At 41.5% G+C, this 20,467-nt stretch overlaps 1 protein-coding gene across 7 annotated transcripts in view; it reads left to right on the top strand.

Annotated features, from left to right (window-relative positions):
• Positions 1-811: 811 nt before the first annotated feature.
• The window catches only part of ESRRB (estrogen related receptor beta), a 135,869-nt gene continuing 116,213 nt past the window's right edge, over positions 812-20,467 (top strand). For 3 of the 7 annotated variants that reach the window (XM_040066688.2, XM_040066687.2, XM_040066689.2), the window contains exons 1-2: positions 920-994; positions 7,066-7,233. In XM_040066688.2, coding sequence (XP_039922622.1) covers positions 7,232-7,233 — 2 coding nt within the window. In that variant the 5' untranslated portion in view covers positions 920-994; positions 7,066-7,231. Of the gene's footprint in view, positions 995-5,753; positions 5,863-7,065; positions 7,234-19,402; positions 19,418-20,467 lie in introns of those variants that run through there. The other 4 variants (XM_040066684.2, XM_040066683.2, XM_058420904.1 and 1 more) reach the window with 4 other exon arrangements.

Below are 20,467 nucleotides of genomic sequence, written 5' to 3'. Positions count from 1 at the left end.
GTGGTTTTAGATGGCACACAGCTGAGAGGCTTCAGTTGGAAATGCAGATTCCTGTTCCCCCCGAGGTGCAAGGAGTCTTGTTGTAGCTTTATGTGCTAGGGAGACTTCTGTGGGGGTAATGCTTAGCCAATCATTTCGTGTTTGATTTACCCACAGCCAGGGAGTGTATTATGGTGCCAGAACTTCACTGCCAGCAAGGGAATTGAGGCATCTGCATACACTCTGCTGTGTCAGTGGAAGTCATGTGTGCCCTCAAGTGCCTCCAAACACAATAGTTTCATTTCCTCATCAGTCAGGAGTTGTAGGTAGGGGTTTGGTGCGATCTGTGTGGGAGAATAGTCTCTCCCATAATGTCAAGTCAGTTTCTAGTACTGTTCAGGGTTATTTTGGGTTGCCTATCTTCTCCTACGTGTCCCTGTGGCATATCCAGCCCGGCACAAAAGCCCTAGCAACATCACCCAGAGATCACCTGGCCGGGAGCATTCGCTTGTCCAGGTCTTGGGTACAGAGGAGAGCTACTGAAAAAGCAGAGTTTTTCTCTCCATTGTGAGAGATAAACAGCCCACACTGTGGTGGGCTGACCTTGGCCAACTGCAAGCTGCAGTTCCTTCAGGAAACATCCACCTGCTGCTCCATGTCCTCAGCAGGGGCACGGGGGGCTGTCTGCTCAGCACCTCGAGTGCTCCTGCCCTGACCTGAGCTCCTGTGGGCCCGTTTCTCCCTCCTCCCTGCCTGTGCGGTGTTCTCCGCCCTTTGTTACACGTTTTCTCCGCCCTTTGTCACACGTTTTCTCCCAGGCACCCCTGTCCTGGCCAAGGGGCCGAGCTGTGCCCTGTGGGGCAGGTTGGAGCCGTGTGGGACGGGCCGCACCAGGCGTGGGACCGCCCCGGCCCCGCCTCACTGAGGCTGCCTGCAGCCACCACAACCAGCGCCCGGCCACAGACCCCTGGTGTGGATGTGCTGGAGGACACTTGGCTGGAACTCTTTGGATGGGGTAAGAGCTGCACCTTCTCCCCGGACTGGTGAGAGTCCGGCCCCCAGGGTAGTGACGAGGGCTCTTTCTGACACAATTGATGTGGCTGGGGGGCCAGGCAGGGCTGAGATCAGTGGTGTTGCTTAGGAGTGACTCATGTAGGACCCACTGCAGAGCTAGTCTTTCCTCTCTTTAGAAGCTGCAGAATTGGCATGGCACCTCACTTTCTTTTGGGAGCCCTGCTGGGTTGTGCCAGTGGCATGTCCTCAGTGGGAGTGGGGGCAGGTGGAACCCCTCAGCTTGCATGCAGAGGGCTTCTCCTGGAAAAGCTTATACTTCATATGGGTGCCTGCAGGCAGAATATCCTCTTCCTCTGAGGAGCTTCGTCAGTTATTTCCCATAATTTTTATTTTTTAAAATTTACCTTTTAATCAAGCAAGACACCAAAAGAGTATGGAGCCTTTCCCCAGAGAGAAGAGGGAGCACTAACAGCCCCCCATACACACAAATTTGGAAAACAGTGATGCTTTTGCAAGGGAGCTGAGCTAACAGTCTGGCTGTAAGGAGTTTAGATCTGGAGCCAGACATCATGGTTAGGCCTGTCTGTGGTTATAATGTAGTTGTTTGGGTTTTGTAGAAGTTGTCTGATGGAATCTGAACTAAGAACAAGACAAAAACCCAAGGGGAAGCTGTTTCTGGCAGTCCTAGTCTCTATTTGATCTGGCACCAGCGCTGGCTGAAACCTCACTTTGTCCTCCTTCTCCTGGTATCAGAACTGGTACCAGCTCTATTATGACAGTAACCATGCCTCCTCTCCCTCGCCACCACGCCAAGGTCACTGAGAACATGAAACAGGATCTCTTGCCTGAAGCCGACCATAGCAGGCTGCTGGGCTGCTTTGAGATTTGTCTGAGAGCACAGCTAATGCCCTGCCGGTGCAGGACTCGCTGCTGCTAAACAAGGTCCTGAGCAAGTGGTACAACAACAGTGATGAGTTTCTGCAGAGCATCTGCAGCAAATGGAAAGTGCTGAAGGTGCTTGCCCCAAATGATGCAAGTGACAGCCCAGCGCTGGAGGAATGCATTGCGGCGTGCTCTGGAAGAGGATGGTGGTGGTTTCCAGTGAGTGGAATCGTGGTTGCATAATTTAGGCAGGCATACATCCAAGAATTATTATTCTAATTTTTTTTTTTTTTAATTTTTTTTTTATTTTTTCATGGGTGTAAACACAGAAGCCCTTTTAGGCAAAGGTTGTGTAGTAGGAGTTTAGAATGGACTAAGTGAAGTAAGGGTAGAAGAGACTGTATTATCATACTGTGTGTGATAGACTGACAAAGGCTGTGTATTTAAATATAATGCAGTCCTAGTTAAATCCTTACAGATTTTATTGCTGTGTGAATGCTTTGCTCTGTGTAGTTTCTGAACACACTCTGGTATGTGTTCTGTTGCTCAGGCCAAGCTATTTTTCATTAATGCACTATTATTACTGGTGGACTCAAAAAAAAAAAAAAAAAGAGGGAGAGGAGCCTTCTCTGTGCTTGATCTTGTTCTTCTTCAAGCCAATGCTATAACCTCTGCTTCAGCAGCCACAGATGGTGCCTCTCCAAAGTCTAGTTCTACAAATAGTTTTGCCAGGTGAAGGCTTTTCTCTGCCCACAGGTCTGAAAATGAAAGAATAGATTTGGGTGCTGCCTAACCCAGGAAAGTCCTAGCCTGAAGTACTTTACTTGTATCTATTCAGAAAGTTTGCATATTCCCTTCTGCCAAAGAACTGCTAGAGTCCTAATCTCCAGCTGGCCAGCAGCTACTCGGTGCTAACATCTTCAGCTGGAATGGTTAAATCTGGTAGGGGGCTTGTGCTAATATCTTAGTCATTTTTACATTCCTGAAAAACAGCAAAATATATAGGAACTAAAGAAGGAGCAAAGTTTACGGGAGTATTAACAGAACAGTGTGACTTTCCCTGCTGATGACAGACTTGACACGGCAACATGGCATGAACCATCCTGGGGGGTACATGAAAAAGCAGGATACAAACATATGAACTTTGTGTTCAGTGTGTGCAAGAAAAATGCCCTGCTATAGCTATTGGTTGTACAGAAAAAGAATATTGAAGCAGTATGAAGTTTATGGAATTAAAATCAAATAAGGAATTAAAAAATGCTAATCTTGCAATAATATCTGCATTTCCCTCTTGAGGAATTGCTGTTTTTCAGACTATTTTGTATCAAAATGCATCGCATATTTAACTTCCTATTAGATCTAGGAGTCGTACTCTATGTGCCAAGCATCCAGAAGAAAGTTGCTACTCAAACATTTTCATTCTTTTATCTTTTACTTCTTGTCTTGTATTTGTCAGTCTTGGAGCAGGTTTGTTGGTTTGGTTTTTTTTGGTTTTTTTTTACATTGACTTCCTTTACATAAAGAAAAAAAAATCATTTTTAGAACATATTTTTTGGTGTGTAAGTAGTCCCTGTTTGCAATCTGTGCAATTCACACCTCACTAAATCCAGCAGGGCACAGATGCAGCTGTTTAGAAATTTTGGGTTTGTGAGGCTCTTTCAAAGTAGCATGACTCTGATGAGGACACATTTTATTGTGTGTTATAATTATTCGTCATAGTTTGTGACTAGCCTTGGAAACTGCAAAGCTGACTTTCAGTTTATCTTTTAATACTTGTATTCATACCTGCATTTCCTGATATAAAGGCAGCAGTGACTCTGAGCTCTAAACTTATGACATGTAAATCAGATTTGCACCAAAGCATCTTGAGGCACACAGGAGAAGGGACAAAGATTATCTGTATGGTTTAATGTACGAGTGGAGGCAATTGGGAGATTACATTGATTGGACCAGTATTTTCAATCTTCAACTCTTTTTGCTTTAGCCCTATTTAAAAAAAGGTATCTGTGAATTTTTGTTTTGTCTTTAAAAGGAAAATATATTTTATATTCTTCTATAATGGCTTGCATGCAGCTAAGCAAATTCAGCCCAGATTTATACGTGAAGACTCAAACTGAGTCTGAAGGAAATGAAGCACTGAAATTTTACCTCCACCATAGAATTGAGGATCTGAGATTGAAATACAGGTGCATGATCAAAGTGGCCCTAGCAAGATGCATTTAAAAAAATATCTTCCCAAGCAACAAGTAGAAAATGCTGCAGAACTGCACATGCCCTTTACAAGGAGTAAAAGGTACCTCAAGGGTACTTTGTACTTGGGTATCTCAAAGAAAGGGGTGAGCCTTTCTGGAGTCTACAAGTCACTAATGTTTATCTTTGTAATTTTTGTTTTGTTTTGTTTTAATGTATCTGAAGGTGCTTTTGAAATCTTCTGGCTTTCTTTTTGCAGTGTTTTGAGTGGGCATTCAGTCTTATGGCCTCCACTCTTGGATTCTTTCCCTGCCTCGCCCTGAGTCTGGAGTCTGGAATTAAGTGCTGTTTGTGCACAAGGGTGCTGGCAATGGGGGTGGGGAACTTGTGTTTGAAGTTTTATCTAAAGCAGATCTTCTCTGGATTGCTGGGTACCCCACTGGGGTGCAATTAAAGTCATACATCCTGCTGTCTAAAGGCAGAGAGGAAGGATGGAGGAATGCTGACTCCATTCAAAGTTCATTCATACTAGTTAACTGTGGCATGTGTCAAGACCCCCTCCCTTCATCCTTCAAGCAGAAAGTGGAAGAATGCAGTACTAGTGTATGCCCAGGACTTCTGCTCTGGAGGTACAGGATGCTAGTGATGGACATGGACCTAAGAACTGAATAGTACTTCCCAGCTACCTGCTTGAGATGTGTCCAAAAAGTCCTTGTGATTTAGACTACATGATTGGTATTCCCACCAGAGCATCAGTTAAGCCCATGACAATGTAAGGGGGCAGGGACAATGCTTTTCCATTCAATACAAAGGCTTGACAGAGTAGTATTTGAAGAACTTTGGACATCAGCAATATATAACAGCAAAGAACAGTCTAACAGTTAAGGCTGAGTTTTTCAAAAGTGACTTTTGGATTTAGGTTTTGGGAGCTTGATCTGCATTCATCTGCCATGCCTCAGCCTGATTATTCTGTGTACTGAGTGTCCAAAATTCCTCCTGATGGCAGTGGGTAGTGTAAAAGGTTTTACAGCTCTTAGTGTTAAAGCCCAAAATATCTTGTACTCACCAGCTCAAATAAGAGGGCAAAAAAATATTTTGTTTGTTTGTTTGTTTGTTTATCAGGTAATTTTTGATCTGAGATCTGATTCAGCTAGGTGAAGGACCAGAATCCAGCTGGCAATTGAAGGTGTGTTTCCATGCTGGAGCTCAGCCTGTCAGATACTTCTCCCCCCACCCTTCATTTGTAGGTCTTCATCTGTAGATATCAAAGTGCTTTAAAGCACAGTGTTAAGTATTGTTACCTCTGTTTTTTAAAGCTGAGGAATGTGCAGCTGTGGTAAAGTGACAAGCCACACTTCACACAGGACAGTAGCTCAGCTGAGGAAAATGACTAATTTTCATGAGTCTTTGCCCAGTGCTTCATCAGATCCCTCTCCAGCAAAAACAGCATTTTTTTTGTAAAACTCCTTGACTAAATCCTACCAGCTTAGACACAAAGGACACTGACATGAGGTGAATTAAGCATGCAACAGGATTTGCCCAAAAAGTAGGAAATTACTGTATCTTCCTATATAATCAATAGCTGAAATTGAATGAGACCTTGGCTCTGATGTGGTGGGTCCTTGCCTTGATTTGGGATAATTGCTCTTGTTTCTTTACTCCAGTACCAGCAGCAGCTGCAGTGTGGTGTAGACATGCCTAAACTAGCTTAAATAGTTCAGGTACTGCTAGCCACTGAGCCAAAGAACCATGGAGTTCAGCATGGGCTTGATGCCTGAGGATTTTATCCTGCTCTTTGTGAGTTTAGCATTTCTTTACCATCTCATCTCAAGCAAGCCTAGCAATATGTTGAAAAGAAGGCTGGTGGGTCTGCTACCCTGTCTGCACTAGTACTTTTTCTGGCAGAAGTGAACGTGGCGCTAGGGTTGATTGTAGGAGGTGTTGCCAAAGACAGCAGTGTCATGAAAACTGTTTTGCCTCTCCCTGCCTACTATTCTCCCTCTTCTTCCCTACTCTTCCACTGGTCTTCATCATTAGCTGCCTTGCCTTAGATTCCATTTGCTATGAAGCTCCCTTGTCACTAAGATTCTACTGAAAATCATGAATATCTAGGAGCTGGAGAAGGCTTGGAGAAACAGCTGCCTGCTGGAATGACTACTGGCCTTGCCTGACTGTGGCTCTAACAGGAGAATCTGTAGGGACTAAATATGGGAAAATCCAGGACCATTACCCCTGTGCCAGGTAATGAGGACCAGCCCAGAAGCATTTGTGATGTTTTCTCTCAAGTCACTCTCCAGATGGTGGGTTCCCAGCTCAGCCTCTGTAAGAGAGCTTTACTGATATCTGTAACTCATCACTTTCTCCTGGCAGCCAAGGACTTAAACAGAAATGAGGGTTCAGGTCCTTGAGAGCTAAGTAACTTCTGCTGAGTCAACAGGGAGGTACCATCACTGCCCTCAGTTTTGTTTGCAGGAGCAGCCTCATCAAATAGTGTTTGTGGGCAGAGACCCTAAGTAGACTGCCGAGCTGTTAAATTGCCAACCTACCCACTAGTTTATTCTGCAGGAGAAATACAAACATGTCTGGACCAACCCCCAGAACTCAACTCTGAACTCCTCTCGTTCTGTCAGAATTCCCAGCTTGTTTTGAAAATGGCATTTATTTTTGTTAAATTGCAAAAGAGTTGGATGCAGTCTGCTAGTTGTGTTTTGCCTCTCCTTCTTTGTGCAGTGAATTTTGTTCATTTGCTTTACATGCCTCAAGTTGCTGTAATGCTGCTGGGAAAGTAATTGCCTTGCACTTTCTCTTTCTGATGCCCACGGGTGACTGTGGGGGACTCCTCCCTGGGCACAGTGCAGAGTTATAAGCCCAGCTTTTGCTGCTTTGCTTAAGACCTGGTTATTTCTTTTTTTTTTTTTTTTTCTTTTTTTTTTTTTTTTTTTTTTTTTTTTTTTGTCAGCTGCCTGTTATATCAATCACAGAGCTGGGATCTATTTATAGGTTGGGACTCGGAGTACTGTGTCCTAGTCACAAAGAGAGGCAGAAGCGCAGAGGGGACTGTCGGCTGGTGCAGGCAGAACCAAAAGATATTTAATCAGCAATTAGAAACACCTGAGGGCAAGGGAAATTCTACTCCAGCCTCGAGCCTCATCTGTCAGCCTGCAGCATGTAAGTAGCGAACTTCTATCTTTTATTGCGTTTATGGGCTTATGTTTTGTTTCTTTTTTGTTTGTTTGTTTGGTTTTTTTTTTTTAATCCAAGCACTGCTCTGCACAAATCCTTTTATCTGGTCTAAAAATTATGGCAGCATCTTGATATACTTAAAGGCAATAATTTTTTTGATTTTCACTCTGTCAAAGGAAGGTCAGTGCGACCCACAAGGAGAGGAGTTGGTTCAGAACTTTGTAGAAATCAGGCGGTTTCTATGTTTGAGTGTGGCTTTTTCCCCTGGAAATAAGTAAATGAAAGTTTGTGTGGAACAGTTTTGTTTTGGGAATAGAAACAGTCAGGTTTGCTAGCATTCCAAAAAGGTCAATGTATAACGTAACTCTGCTTAAGGGCTTACCAAGGACAGGTGCTATTTATCCCATGCTGGTGAAGGCAAACCTGGAAACTTTAGCAGTCCTGTCTTAAAAGAACCAAGCGACAACCTTGCCTCTATTAAAAAACCCAAACCCCAATACCCCCCCCAGCTGCATCTCCAATCTTTTCTCATCAGACACATGCAATGGAATTTTGCTTTTACTGAAGGCATTTATTATTGAGCAGTTGATGTTTCTTTAATTTTAAAAGTCCCAAAGCAACTGGAGTATCTTCAATGACAAAAGAGGGGTGCAAGTCTTTGCAAAGTTGGCACAGTGATAATCAAAGAAGGAACTTGCTCTCTCATCACCAACGAGATGTTTGCTTTAAAGCAGACAAGATTAAAATGTTTGAATAATGATATATTTTTGGGCTATTTTTATTAACAGAAGTTTGAAGAGAGGGAGAACAATAATTAGTCAGAAATTGTTTTTTATTAATAGATTTTAGTAGAAATAGAGAGGGAGAAAAATTACTCTGGTTTTTTTGTTAATAGCTTTTAGTATAATATTTTTTTGTCAAAATGTAAGAGGTTTTTCTTGTTTCATATTTTTGCTTCAGAGATTTGTGTTACATCTTTTTACAAAATTTAGCACTAATATTTATTTCTAAGTATAGGAAAATAACCTTGCTGCGTCTACCCCCCCCCCCAAAATCTCAATATTACAATTTTAATTTTGGTATGTCAAGTTTTTTAGCATAAGTTTTTCATTAAATGTATGGTCTAGAAAACTTTTTCTCCACCCACAATTTACTATTTTTGAAGGTAACAACGAATAAAATGAAGCTAAACTTAAAATAATTCAGAGGAAAAAAGTGTCTAATAAAAACAGAATAATAAAACCAGAGCTGCCTCTCAGTTAAAACATCAGGTTCTGAGAAATACTTGATAGATTATTTACTTGGATTGACTGTAGAAGGGTGACAAATAGGCTTCTTCCTTAGTTCTTTATATTGCATTTCTTCAATGTACATTTTATAATACTTAGAGCTTTTAGCTTAAGTACTAGGAATAAAATGTATTGACTACATATTAAGTTTTTAACCACTGTTATGAATACTCCATCATTCAGCTACAATTCTGATATAAGGAAGGGATAAACCAGGTGAATTAATATGCCCAAATAATGCCCCAAAAGATCGTTACAACACATTGTCTGCTATGAAACCTTTTTCTCACAAATAAAACAAAATTGTGATCGTTGTCATCATATGAAGCTTCATTTTGATTATTAAAGCTTTTTGCTTTACTTAAAAATGAACATATTTAAATTATTTAAGTCCTTTCCTGTTTGTTTTGCCATGATATTACATTTATTGCTTCTTTGTGATAATGCAGTGTTAATTTGTAATAAAAGAAGAGCAGATTTTTCTGAAAAGCATTAAAGGACTAAAATTGCTGACTCTGTAACTAACAAAGAATCTATCATATAGCTGGTTCGAGGTCCCAATAGAAATTAAAAACCAAGAGACATTGCTTAAAAAAAAAAAAAAATTCTTCCCTACACAAAACCAATATTAGCATGACTACGCTTGGAAATTACTGCAAACCCCCCACTCCCCCCCCCAATTTACCATACATTTTCGCAGAAATCTGAGCATTCCCAAAGAAGTCTTCCAAGAGTAAAGCTATAAAAGATTCAGTCTTAAGAATTTGTTTGGACTATTCTGTAGTTGTGTTCACATAATTGCTGGACTTCATCCTTCTCTTTCAACCACATGTGAGTATTTTTCCCTGTTACCTGCCTCATCTTTTTATTACTTCTTTGGAAAAAAAATAACCACCACCTACTGTCCTGTGGCATAACGATCGATGCTTTATAGGACTGCTTTTATTTGGAGGGAAGGAGTTACCTCTGGTTAAAGGAAAGACCATTGCATTATGTAGTAGAAAGTGTTATTTAGTTTCTGCTTTACTAATGATTCATATTTAGTGGACTAAGCACCTATCAATCTCTGAGCTGTCTTACTGTACATATGGTGTTGCGTGATTTTTTTTTTCTTTTTCATTCCTTAAAAAACCCAACAAACATCTTTTGTTTCATCCCAGTTTGTTTCTTTGACTGCAAAGTAATGATTGACATGCAAATTCTCTTTTCCACACCTCTCCTTTCATTGCTGAGTATGACATCTCTTGGGAATTATAAATAAAACCTGTGCCAAATCTGCTGCACAGGTGTCTGGAGTACAGCATGCTCAGGTGTCTCACTGTAAATCCCTGAGAATATGAAGTAAATACAAGCAGGATAAAAATACTCTTCCTGAAACAATTCTGTGTTTTGAAGGGCCTTCTGCATAAACCCCCCAAAGCCAGCAGCCCGTTATTAAAGACTGTGTAGCTATCCCTCTCTTACCTTTTTTATCATTTTACCTGTACATCTGTCCATCTATTTCTCATCTATTTTTACATTTCATTATGCTGTGCTTGCTCTCCAGCTCTCTTCTTTTCCTTTCCTGAAGACACATTTCTATCTGGCACAGAAAATAAACTCAGATTGCGGGTAGTTATGTTAATCTAATTCAATCCTCTGTGGGCTAGGAGTGAAATTCTAATAGTGGAGCTGTTGAGGGCTTTTTTGTTAATGGCTTGGGGATTACATTGAGTTAAAGGCTCATTTCCTAATCAAACAGAGAGGGAGAGAGTGACTCCGAATATTTATGAGTCTCCCAGCGCGAGTTAAACATTGAACTCCAAAAGCGGGATTTCAGTGCTGCAAGAAAGAGTTAAAACCCCTCAGGGCTGCTGTGGAGAGGGAAAAAAAAAATAAAAAAGGAAACCAGTTAAGCCATCAGCATTTTCAACTGCTGTATAACTTCAGTTTGAGAGAAAATAATCATCTCACGAGCTAAAATGGAAACTGTAGCAAGATATTTAAAACAAAGTCAAGTGATGCTTCAAAAAGGCTCTTCTTCAGTGAAGCAGGATGCACGCAGTGCATGCAGCCGCCTAACAGAAACTCCAAATAAATACTCTTCTAAATGAGAAGGATTGGAGGGTGGATTGCCTTTTTATTATTAATGCCTGGAAGACACAATTTAATTTTTTAGTGCTTTTCATTTTTATTTCTACTTAACTCTTGGGTCACCTTTTCTTAAAAAAAAAAAGTCAATATCTAAATCATCCTGCTTCTGTTCTGTAGACTGGTACCTTTTGAGGCATTTTTTCTGTCCTTCAGTTTAGCCGGAGTCTTGCATCAAATAAAGTCTAGTTGAAGAACTGTATTTGCTGTGACAGGAATGATCGACCAAATTAATGCCTGATTGCTTTTGTGATGAGTTCATCATACATGCGTGGGTAGCTTGAGCAGACCTTTCTGTCGCTGGAAAAGAGCAGGCCTGCCTGCCTGCAGCAAGCCCAGGACCTCTGTCTTGCTGAGGCCTGGTGTGGTGTGAACTATCCAGCAGTGAGCTTTTTGCTCTGAGCTGAGACTTGGAAAATTTGTCTAGAGCAGATGAAACTACGCAAAATCAAGACTGTGGCATGATCCTGCCTCTCTTCTGAAAAGAGGTCTTGGAAAGGAATGGGGATAGAAACCTGTTGTTTTCTGACACGTGGCCAAGTTGTATCTCTGTGTTCCTCAGTTTCCCTGTTTGTAAAATGATACGTGACTGCCATCAAAACCACTCCAAGCTCTACAAAGAACAATCTTCTATAAAACCCAAGTGGCTGATTCGCCTGTAGGAAAAACTGCAAATCACTGACATAGGTGCATAGTTGAAAACAAGAGTTTAGCTGGGAGCAAGGGCTGTCCCCCTTCACTTTATTTGTTGTTGTTTGGTAGGGGTTTTGGTTTGTTTGGTTGCAGTGTTTTAAATACATTTTATACTAGCCACCAATAAGGTTTTCTGATTTTGGCATAACAAGCAAATAGAGGACTAACTTGCTTCTCGTGGAACATTCAGTGGTGTTGACCTGTGCACTAGGGCTGAGTTTAGACTTAGTTACCCTTGCTGAGATGAAGCCCCAGGTTTATCACTTCAAAGTGGTAAACTCTGGCTAAAAAAGTAAGTCACTGTTTCATCTGGAGCCATGGGTATCAATGGTCATCCTGTATGCACCAAATCTGACATTTTTGCTGACATGTCTATCTGGAAGTAGCACCTTGAGGTAAGATTTGGCATCTTGCCCTAGTTTTAAAATTATTTAAAACTGCGACCTGATGTGAATGCCTGAGGCCCCTTTCTCTTTGTGCTCTGTGCCTGGACCTGCTGAGGAGAGCACCATCAGCTACAGTGTACTTTATTAAATGCATTTGAAATACACATTAATTTTGTTCTTTCCCTCTAATCACTGGAATCTACAGCAGATCTCTTTGAAACAGAAGCTTTTTGTGGCTGAGCTGAAAACTGTGTAACATTTTTCTTCCTGCCTTCTTTCCCATTACAGTTTCCTTTCTTTTTGCCTCAACCTTTTCCTCTCCTGCACTATTCTGCTGCGGCCAGTTTATACTTAGATTAGCAGTTTATACTTAGATTTCCCCTGCTGACCTTTCAGGTAAAATACACTTCTTTCTCCTGTTTTTGTTCTTTCCAGTGATATGCTGAATCTTAGGAATGACTTGCTTCTGTTTACCCTGAAGGTGGCTGCATTTCAGTGAAGCTTTTCCTGGCATATATACAGTTATGAAGAACTCGGAAACTGAAAAGTGCTCTTCAACTTTCCCAAGAAAGCAACTGTGTTCTTGCATGCTACAAGTACTTTAAAAAAGATAGTAGTATAGGAATTTCAAGGAAGGAAATACTGCAGCTCTAAAACTTTAAAACACATAGTTTAGTTGACATGATGTCTTCAAAATAAAGGCAGTTTTAAAGTTTCAGCACTCTTGAAAATCTCTTGAAAAAGTGCTGCACCTTTAGGAGAAATTACTCTTTTTTTTGGAAGGATGAATCTTGCAACTAAATCTTGCTGTTTGGATACTGGAGAGCATATGCCCAGCATATACAAGAAGGAAACATAAGTGGCTATTTTTATTCATTAAGGAGTTGCTGCCCTCTCCTTTCCCTCAACCATGTGAGTTACGAATGATCCTGCTCACAAGAGTTTCATGCTGCTCTCAGAATGGATTCTCTTTTTCTTCATAATTGTGTTTGCTGGATCAGCAGGAAATATACTCCACAAGTTCTTTCCCCAGTCTTCTGTGATCAGCTCTTTGTAGTAGGCCTGAACAAATGACTGGTAGCCATGTACTAAAACAAGCATTTAATCGACATCCCCCTAAAGCTCATAGGACCTAGAGGGTAACTTTCTGGGTGAGAAGAAAACATGTCTGCCACCAGGCTTGCCTTTCCTTTTGTTTGCTTTTTTATTCATGCTTAGATTTTTTTTCCCCCATGGGCTTCCTGGACTTTTTAAAATAGCAGTCACTGGCAGATTTTTCTACTTCTTCCCTTTAAATAAGGAACTTTTCCGTGTTGCATCGTGTCCTCATGGCCTGGTACAGGGGGTTTCAACCTTTTCCTGTTGATGTGAACTGAAGTAGATTGGTGAAGAGCTCATGTGAATAGGATTTTCTCAGTTATACTTTTTTTGATCTACAGTCTGTAGCACTGAGAGTGTGGCAACACTCAAGTTATAAATATTGGTGAATGCTATCTTTGCATGGGAGAGGGAGACAAGGATTTTCTGAGTGCAACATTGGCTAGGAAGCGATTACTTGCATCAGCATCCTCTCTAATGCTCAGAAAGACATCCAAGCAGCCTATCTCGAGTCCCACTGCTTTTTAGGTGGAAACTGCTGTGTACAGCTTTAAGCATGCTCATGCCAATCTTTAGACCAAGCTGTTTGTATCACTGCCCTTCTTCAATTCCAGCTCTGACAGGCTTCCTCTTCACTGATGCAATGTGTTTTGCCCATCTCTTAACTGGGTTCCTGCTTCCCCATTTTTGATTGTCGGTGGAGAATTGCATGATCCCAGCAAAACACTTTGTGTTACTGCAGACTGAGTACGGTCCTGTTTTGCCCCCCGTAATCGCTATTCCTTTTTTCACATTGCAGATAATCACATGATTCTTCCATTCTTCCTGAGCTTTCTTTCCACCCTTCTTACACTCTTTTTGCTACATGGGATTGAACCTCACTTTTGTGTGTCTCTAAATAGGCTCTGCTCTTGTGACTCTCTGTAATGACTGTTCATGCCATCTACTGCCTATGCAGCCCTTTCTTTGAGTGTCAGCTGGTGCCCTGGGACTGCCTTATACTCCCTGCACAACGAAGGTGTTGGGGATAGAGAGCTACAGTTTCTCTGGGCTCTCTGTCCTGTACAGAGAAATCAGAAGTGAAGATGCTTCCATGTGCTCCAAGTATACATAGACATGTTACTACTGTGCTGAAGTGATGGGACATAGCTCTTGGTAAAACCAGGTTGACCTGGATACAGCAGTTCTAGCTCTGTAATCTCTCCTGGCACAGGGGTTTGGGAAATGTGTGTTAAAGGAGGACAGAATTAATGGGGCTGCTGCTATGTTTGTGAAGAGTTAAATGATGGGGGATGAGAGTCACAGCTTCTCCTGGGGAATAAGGACTAGCCAGAAGAATTGATTGTCTTGGCTTATTGATCCTTCAGGAAACAGCACTGAAGTGATAATGCTGTTCCTGCCACTTTGAGACACTTTGTACCAGCAACAACCTCTGTTTACCTAGGGTAGTGCGAAGGAGGAGCTGCACTGTTGCTACCTCGTTCCAGAAGAAAACCATGCTGGACATGTTGAGTTTGCCAGTTGTCTGTCTGCTCCCAGGGAGATGTGACTGAGCAGAGGTAGCTCAGAATGTGTTTGTGGTTTATAGTGCTTAATGGAGATGGGCTGCAAATGGTCGCTTATCAATTGCCATACCGTGTCTTTGCTGGCAGTGTCTTGGTCTGAAACATCGACTGGCCTAGATGGTGTTTGAGGTCCCTTCCAACCCAAATTGTTCTGTGATTCTGCAAAGCCTCAGACTGTCATATCACAGGATATCCATCTCTCCAATCCCTTTCCTTCCTTTCACCTTTCTGCTCAATTGGCAGTCACCACTCAGCTGGTTTTGCTAGTAAGTTGAACCAGGGTGGTCAAAGTGCTTTTTATCCTGTGATCCCAATGCCAACTCCTAGCCAAGAGCCAGCCCACTTGTGTGGGCTGATGGGAAATGGATGATGGAACATCCCACCTCCTTTGCACTGAAGCACCAAACCTGCCCTGAGAAGTCAGATATTTCTTTCTGGCCTCAGGGTGGCAGAAGGAGAAACACCCACCTGCTGGAGGAGCAGTGCTTTTTGTTACTCAGCTACACCACCCCTGGGGTGCACAAAACTTGTTCAAGGAGCACAGCACTGCAGAATGTCAGCTCTGAGCATCTGTTGGGTACTTCTACAAGCACAGGCCTGTGAGAAAGTGGAGGCCCTGACTGTGTCTGGGCTCTCAGTTGTCCTTGTAGCACAGTGGGCTGGGGAAGCCCTTTCACTGTTGCCCCTGAGGCATCAGTTGCAAGCAGTGGATGAACTGGGCTTGGCTCACACCGTTAGCTGGACCACTGCTGACAACTACAAGTTTTGGACTCTTGCCTGTAGAAATAAATGAGCGGATTGGTCATGATGCTCCCTATCTCCTTTTGTCTCTGCTTTGTACTTCAACATGCTTTCCACCATTTCTCTTTTTGGATGTGTTGTGTTTTGAGGAATCTCAGGAAGGTGTCTGCAGCTTCCCATAGCAAGGTCAGAAGACCAAGAAATCTTGGGACCATTTGGAGTATGTTGCAAAATCTTGCACAAAGCTAGAGGGGACAAAATGCTATTGTGAAATGCTTCTTTGTTGAGTCAGGCCAGCTTATATATAGAGATATGCAAATAAAGTACAGAGCCATTTAATTACCCTGCATATCATTTCTATACTTCCTCCCCTTTGATGTTGCCAACAACTTTATTGCAGCACTTGATGTTTGACTTTACATCTCTTTACATCTCAACCATGTGAAGCAAGATGATGAGAAAAATTGCAGTGTTTTTTTTTTAAAGAAGAAAAGTGTCTATGCCACAGGGTTTCAGGGAACAACTAAAAAGCAATTCCAGTTATATTCTTAAAAAAAAAAAAGATTATATTAATAACCACCAGTGCATAATAGAATATATAATTATGTTTATTTTGAGACTTGATCATTTATTGAACATTCAAGGCTCACAATAATGAACTTCATATACTATGCAACATATGTTATGTAATGTAAAATTATTATCTGCTACTTAATAAATCTCATGCTGTGACTGTTCTACTTCTTAACTAGCTCTCAGACTATAGCAACGAGTTCTACTGGCAGCTTTGGATGTTGCTTCTGTTTTGCTCTTGTGGTTTTTATCATGACACATTCCCTACAACTGAGGCTGCTGCATTTAGCCGTGAGACAGCTTCTGTCTGAAAGAGCTTCCAATTTGATTCAAAACAAGAGACTGCTAGGGGTAGAGTCAGTCATAAAGTCTGTGGCTACAGGAAAGATGAGGGCAACTGAGACAGGAATTTGTGGTGATGTATTGCTGAAAGTGCGGCTTCTTGGGAGTACAGGTGGCTTTGCTTGATATGGACTTAACAAAAAGATACCAAAAAGGGCATAGACCTATATTTTCCTGTGTAACACTTGTCTAATTCTTTACTTTGCAAAATTAGCAACTCCACTTTCTTAGCCAAGAAGACAGCTCTGCTACATGTTCTCAGTATCTTTACAAACATGGGTCTTTTCCTTACTTTTTCCACTGAGGTAGTAATCTTTCTCTTTAAAAAGGAGTGCTTTAAAAACACAAATGAAATACCGTATCCCATAAAATTAGTCTAGGATTTTTTTCTGTGTCATTCAGTGACAAAGTTATGGGTGGATTCAAAACCATATCCTCATAAAGGCATTTATTGGACATGTAGACTCATTAGTGGCAAGTACATATTATGGTCTAGAGGGAACTGTATAAGCCACAGGATGCCAACATACTGATTATGATGTCTACAAAGGTCCAACAAAGTTAAGAACAGGGAAAAAACTCTCTTATAGTCTTTCCCTGAGCACATGTTAGTATTTGATATCAGAGGCAGAATATGGGACAAAGTCACAGCTTAACTTGAGCTGGTGTAGCTCTGCTTATAACTTTCCTTGCAAATGGATTCACTGCTGTCACTTTTGCAATTAGTTGTTTAGATGATACACTGTTACAGATACGTAGAATCTATATTTTGGGATATCCAATTTTATTTACCCTGAATGTTCTTCTCCTGCTATGGGTAGCATTTCTAAAGCTGCTAAAGTCCCTCATTTAGAAAAGCTATGCCAGTTTGAAAGCAGCAGTGAAAAGAAGATTGCAGCCATGGAGCAAGACTGAGCTAAGCAGAAATGATTCTTCCTGAATTTACTCTTTCTGTATGGTACTGTGCTCCTTCCTGCTGACTGCATGGTCCTTGAGGTAACATTTTCAGGGCAGAAGTTTGGCCCAAAGGGAAAGAGGCAGTGGGTTAGAGGACCCTTGGAGGTATTTATGTTTAAGACCAGGTTATGCAGCAGCTGGGAGTTTGTTTTGATTTATCACATCCTTTGCTCTGTAAGGCTGAACTCTGCAGAAGGTTTAGTCACCTGCTGGGCTTTGGTTTGGTGGCATGTTGAGGCAGAGGAGCTTTGCATTGCTGTGTCATCAGCTAGCAAAGGTTTCTTGGAGCAAATGGTCACTCCATTAGAACAGCCAGGAGCAGGGCCTTTGTCTTGCTGGTACTTGTTCCTTGTAACTTTGTCAATGGCTTCTGGCTTTGACTTTCCCATCTGTGAGAGAGAGGGAGTGATATGGCCTCTACACCTTCTTTCTGCAGTGCAGCACATGAAAACACCTTCCCAGGTTTCCCAGTTTTCGGGTTTTTTTTTCCTTCCAGAGGAGGAAATTGGACAAGAAGATATTTAGCTTTTAAGATGAGAGTACACTGTGATAAAAAGGAAGGACCATAAACATCTTGCACTCTGTGTTCTTATGGTGGAGCATGCTTCTTGTGCAACACCTACCCTGCAAGCCCAGGGTACTGAAGATGTGCCCTCTTATCCACTGAAAACTGCAGCTCAGTGTTTTGGCTTGTTTTTTTCCCCCAGGATTTCTTGGGCCTTTACCAATGCTGCCATCTGTAAATTTGGAATTTTAAACCTGTGTAAAATTGGAAGCTTATGTAGTCTCATGTAGTTTTGCTGCTGTATGCCTTCAGTGAAACGTGAAATGCCTTGGGGCTTCTGAGCACATTTACTTTCATGGCCAGAATTCACCTCTGTGGTGAGAGGATAGTTGTACATTACTTTTTGGGAGCTAGAGGAGGCCAGGGAAGGGGCAGCAGTGCTTACTATCCTGCTTCACATGTAGATTGTAATTTTTTTTCATTTTTTAGTACTTTGCACTGGTAGGTACTGACATGCATGGGAATCAACCCAAAATCTTTTACACTGAAGTCTTGATAAACCCTTAGACCTGTAAAACTTGTGACAGGCCTGAAGTGTTGGGGAACCATGCTAAGTTTAGCTCTCCAACCCAGCCAGAAATATTCCAAATTTCCTTTTTTTTTTGAGCCCGAGAATAACGCGGGGCAATTATGTGGCTATGAAGAATGATTTGATATTGTACAAACATCTTTTTGTATCATTTTCTATTTAAAAGCAGAGCTAAGCAGGAATTATTGCTGCTGGTTTCCCATTCATCTGGGAAATGCTGCAACTTTAGTAAAGGCACATTTCTGTGGAGAGGACTGGAGCTGCTAATTTGACTGTAGGAGTTTATTTCTGGAATGCAGCAGTGTTTCACCAACGGAGCAGCTGTCCTGGAAGCACTTACCACATGGGGTCATTTTCCTCTCGGTGTATAGTCAACAAAGCCACCTCAGTTAATATGAATCCTTTTAAGTCTCCTAAACTAGACCATAGGGAGACCTACAAGGACACCGACCTCCCTCACTTCCTTCTTCTATCATTAGGGAAGAAAAAATAGTCCCATACTTAAATGTTCCTTAAAGGGTAAGCCTGTAACCTCTTCTGAGCATGGAAAACTGTTTCTTAACAGTAACATACCACTGATTCGGTGGGGAGGTGTTGGTCCTCTGTTTTCTATGTGTGTTTTGTGAGAGTAGCTACAAATCTCCTCAGTTTACCAGATATTCCAGGTTGTGAGATCACAAGAGTCAGAGGTGGAAAAGCTTCTTGGGTTATTCCATTCTTTTTGTTCTCTTTGATTTACTTTGCTTGCATAGCTTTCTGTCACCCCTGTTCACTTCTGGGAAGACAGTTGTGCAGGTGAATTCCTTCTACTACAAGAGAAATTTTCATAGTTAAACAGTTGAAATGATTTCCTAATTTTTTTTCCCTCCCTTGTTCTCTCTCATGTTCCTTCCTCACTGTTTACTTTCTTTGATGCTTTTTGGATTTAAGTCCTGTCTCTAAATCTTCTTTGCCTCCAGTAGACTCTATGGGGTTGTTTTTTGTCCCCTGCTACAACCTTGCATCAGTCTCTGGAACTGCTGTATAATCTTTATTGTGGTTCTATCAAGAATGTTTTACTCTGAGTTTAGTGACTCCTTTCTCTGTTTTAAACCTGTCTTCAAGGCCAGTCAAAGGTAGGAGGTTTTTTTGTGTAGGAGGACATTCTCTCTCAAACCTGGACAACCTTTTCAAGAGGCTACCACCTGGCAAGCCCTGCACCTGTGGTCTGGGCCAGCCTTGCAGCCCTCACGGGTGCATCACTAGAGCTCCATAAGGGGAGTCTGCATCTGCCAGGATTCAGGGATTGCTGCTTCAGTCAGGTACTTGAAACTGAGACCACAAATTACTTTGATGGTTGCTGTCTTCTCTTTCCCCAAGCTGTGCCTTTCAGATGATTAAATATGGCTCGGGCTTCCTAAAAATTAACAATATCATCAAGGACTTTTGCTCCTACAATGAGTTGTTTCAGAAAGTGATTTCAAAAGACACCTCAGTGAATTGAGCCAGAGTATTTAATAGTTTCATTTCAGAGTAAATAAATCTCTAAAAAAATATTCAATAAGTGTAAAATATATTTTTTAAGTTCTTTGCCTGTCCTGATGAGGTAAACATAATTTGTCCTGGGTCATCCTTAAGGGAAGATAGAATCCAGGAGGATAAAAAGGCTGGTGTGATCCCTTTAGAGAGAAGGCACTATATCTTTTCCTTTCTGAGAGCCAAGGAAATGTAAGTCATAGCAGGAAAGCAAGGTTGATGTTTGAGAGATGTTGCAGAGGGAACAGGTGATCAGTCTTTGGACACAGCCTGCAATGACACAAATCAGAGAGAGTTGGAGTACAACAGGGTGTGCCTTTGAGAAGCCTTCAGCAGGCAATAAGGTACTAAATGAACATGCAATGGAGAAGAATGGAACAGTGTTTCTCCTAATACTATGAAAGAGTCGGAATGAAATTATGGACTTGTTTTATCTGTTAAAAGTAGAGCCATAACCAGAACATGGGAGAAACTGGAAGCACAGTTTTTCCTTTCTTGTTTATGAGCATGGATTAGAGCAGAGTTCTCAGCTTGACTTCAGTGAACCCACACTGAAAAATGAGTACTGTAGTAGTGTAAGCAAACCTTGGTAGCAAGGCAAACATATTGGGCTTGACTGATTGACAAGCAGCTCTCTTCACCCTCTTGTAACTGTGATGTGATGAATTTATAGTGTTTGTTCTCATTGGCAACTTGCTCTATGAAGCTTGAACTAAATTTCAAAACAGTAAAAGAGATTTTAAAAAAATTAAATCTCATTTTCCTCACCTCTAACCAACCCCAAAATTGTATTCAAGCTCTTGACAAATTAACTGACCACTTTTTCTGTTTAAGAT

Source organism: Hirundo rustica, chromosome 6 (assembly GCF_015227805.2).
Source record: "Hirundo rustica isolate bHirRus1 chromosome 6, bHirRus1.pri.v3, whole genome shotgun sequence".
Taxonomy (NCBI): domain Eukaryota; kingdom Metazoa; phylum Chordata; class Aves; order Passeriformes; family Hirundinidae; genus Hirundo; species Hirundo rustica.
The sequence above is the reverse complement of the archived record's forward strand: the minus strand, read 5'-3'. Positions and strand labels throughout refer to the sequence as shown.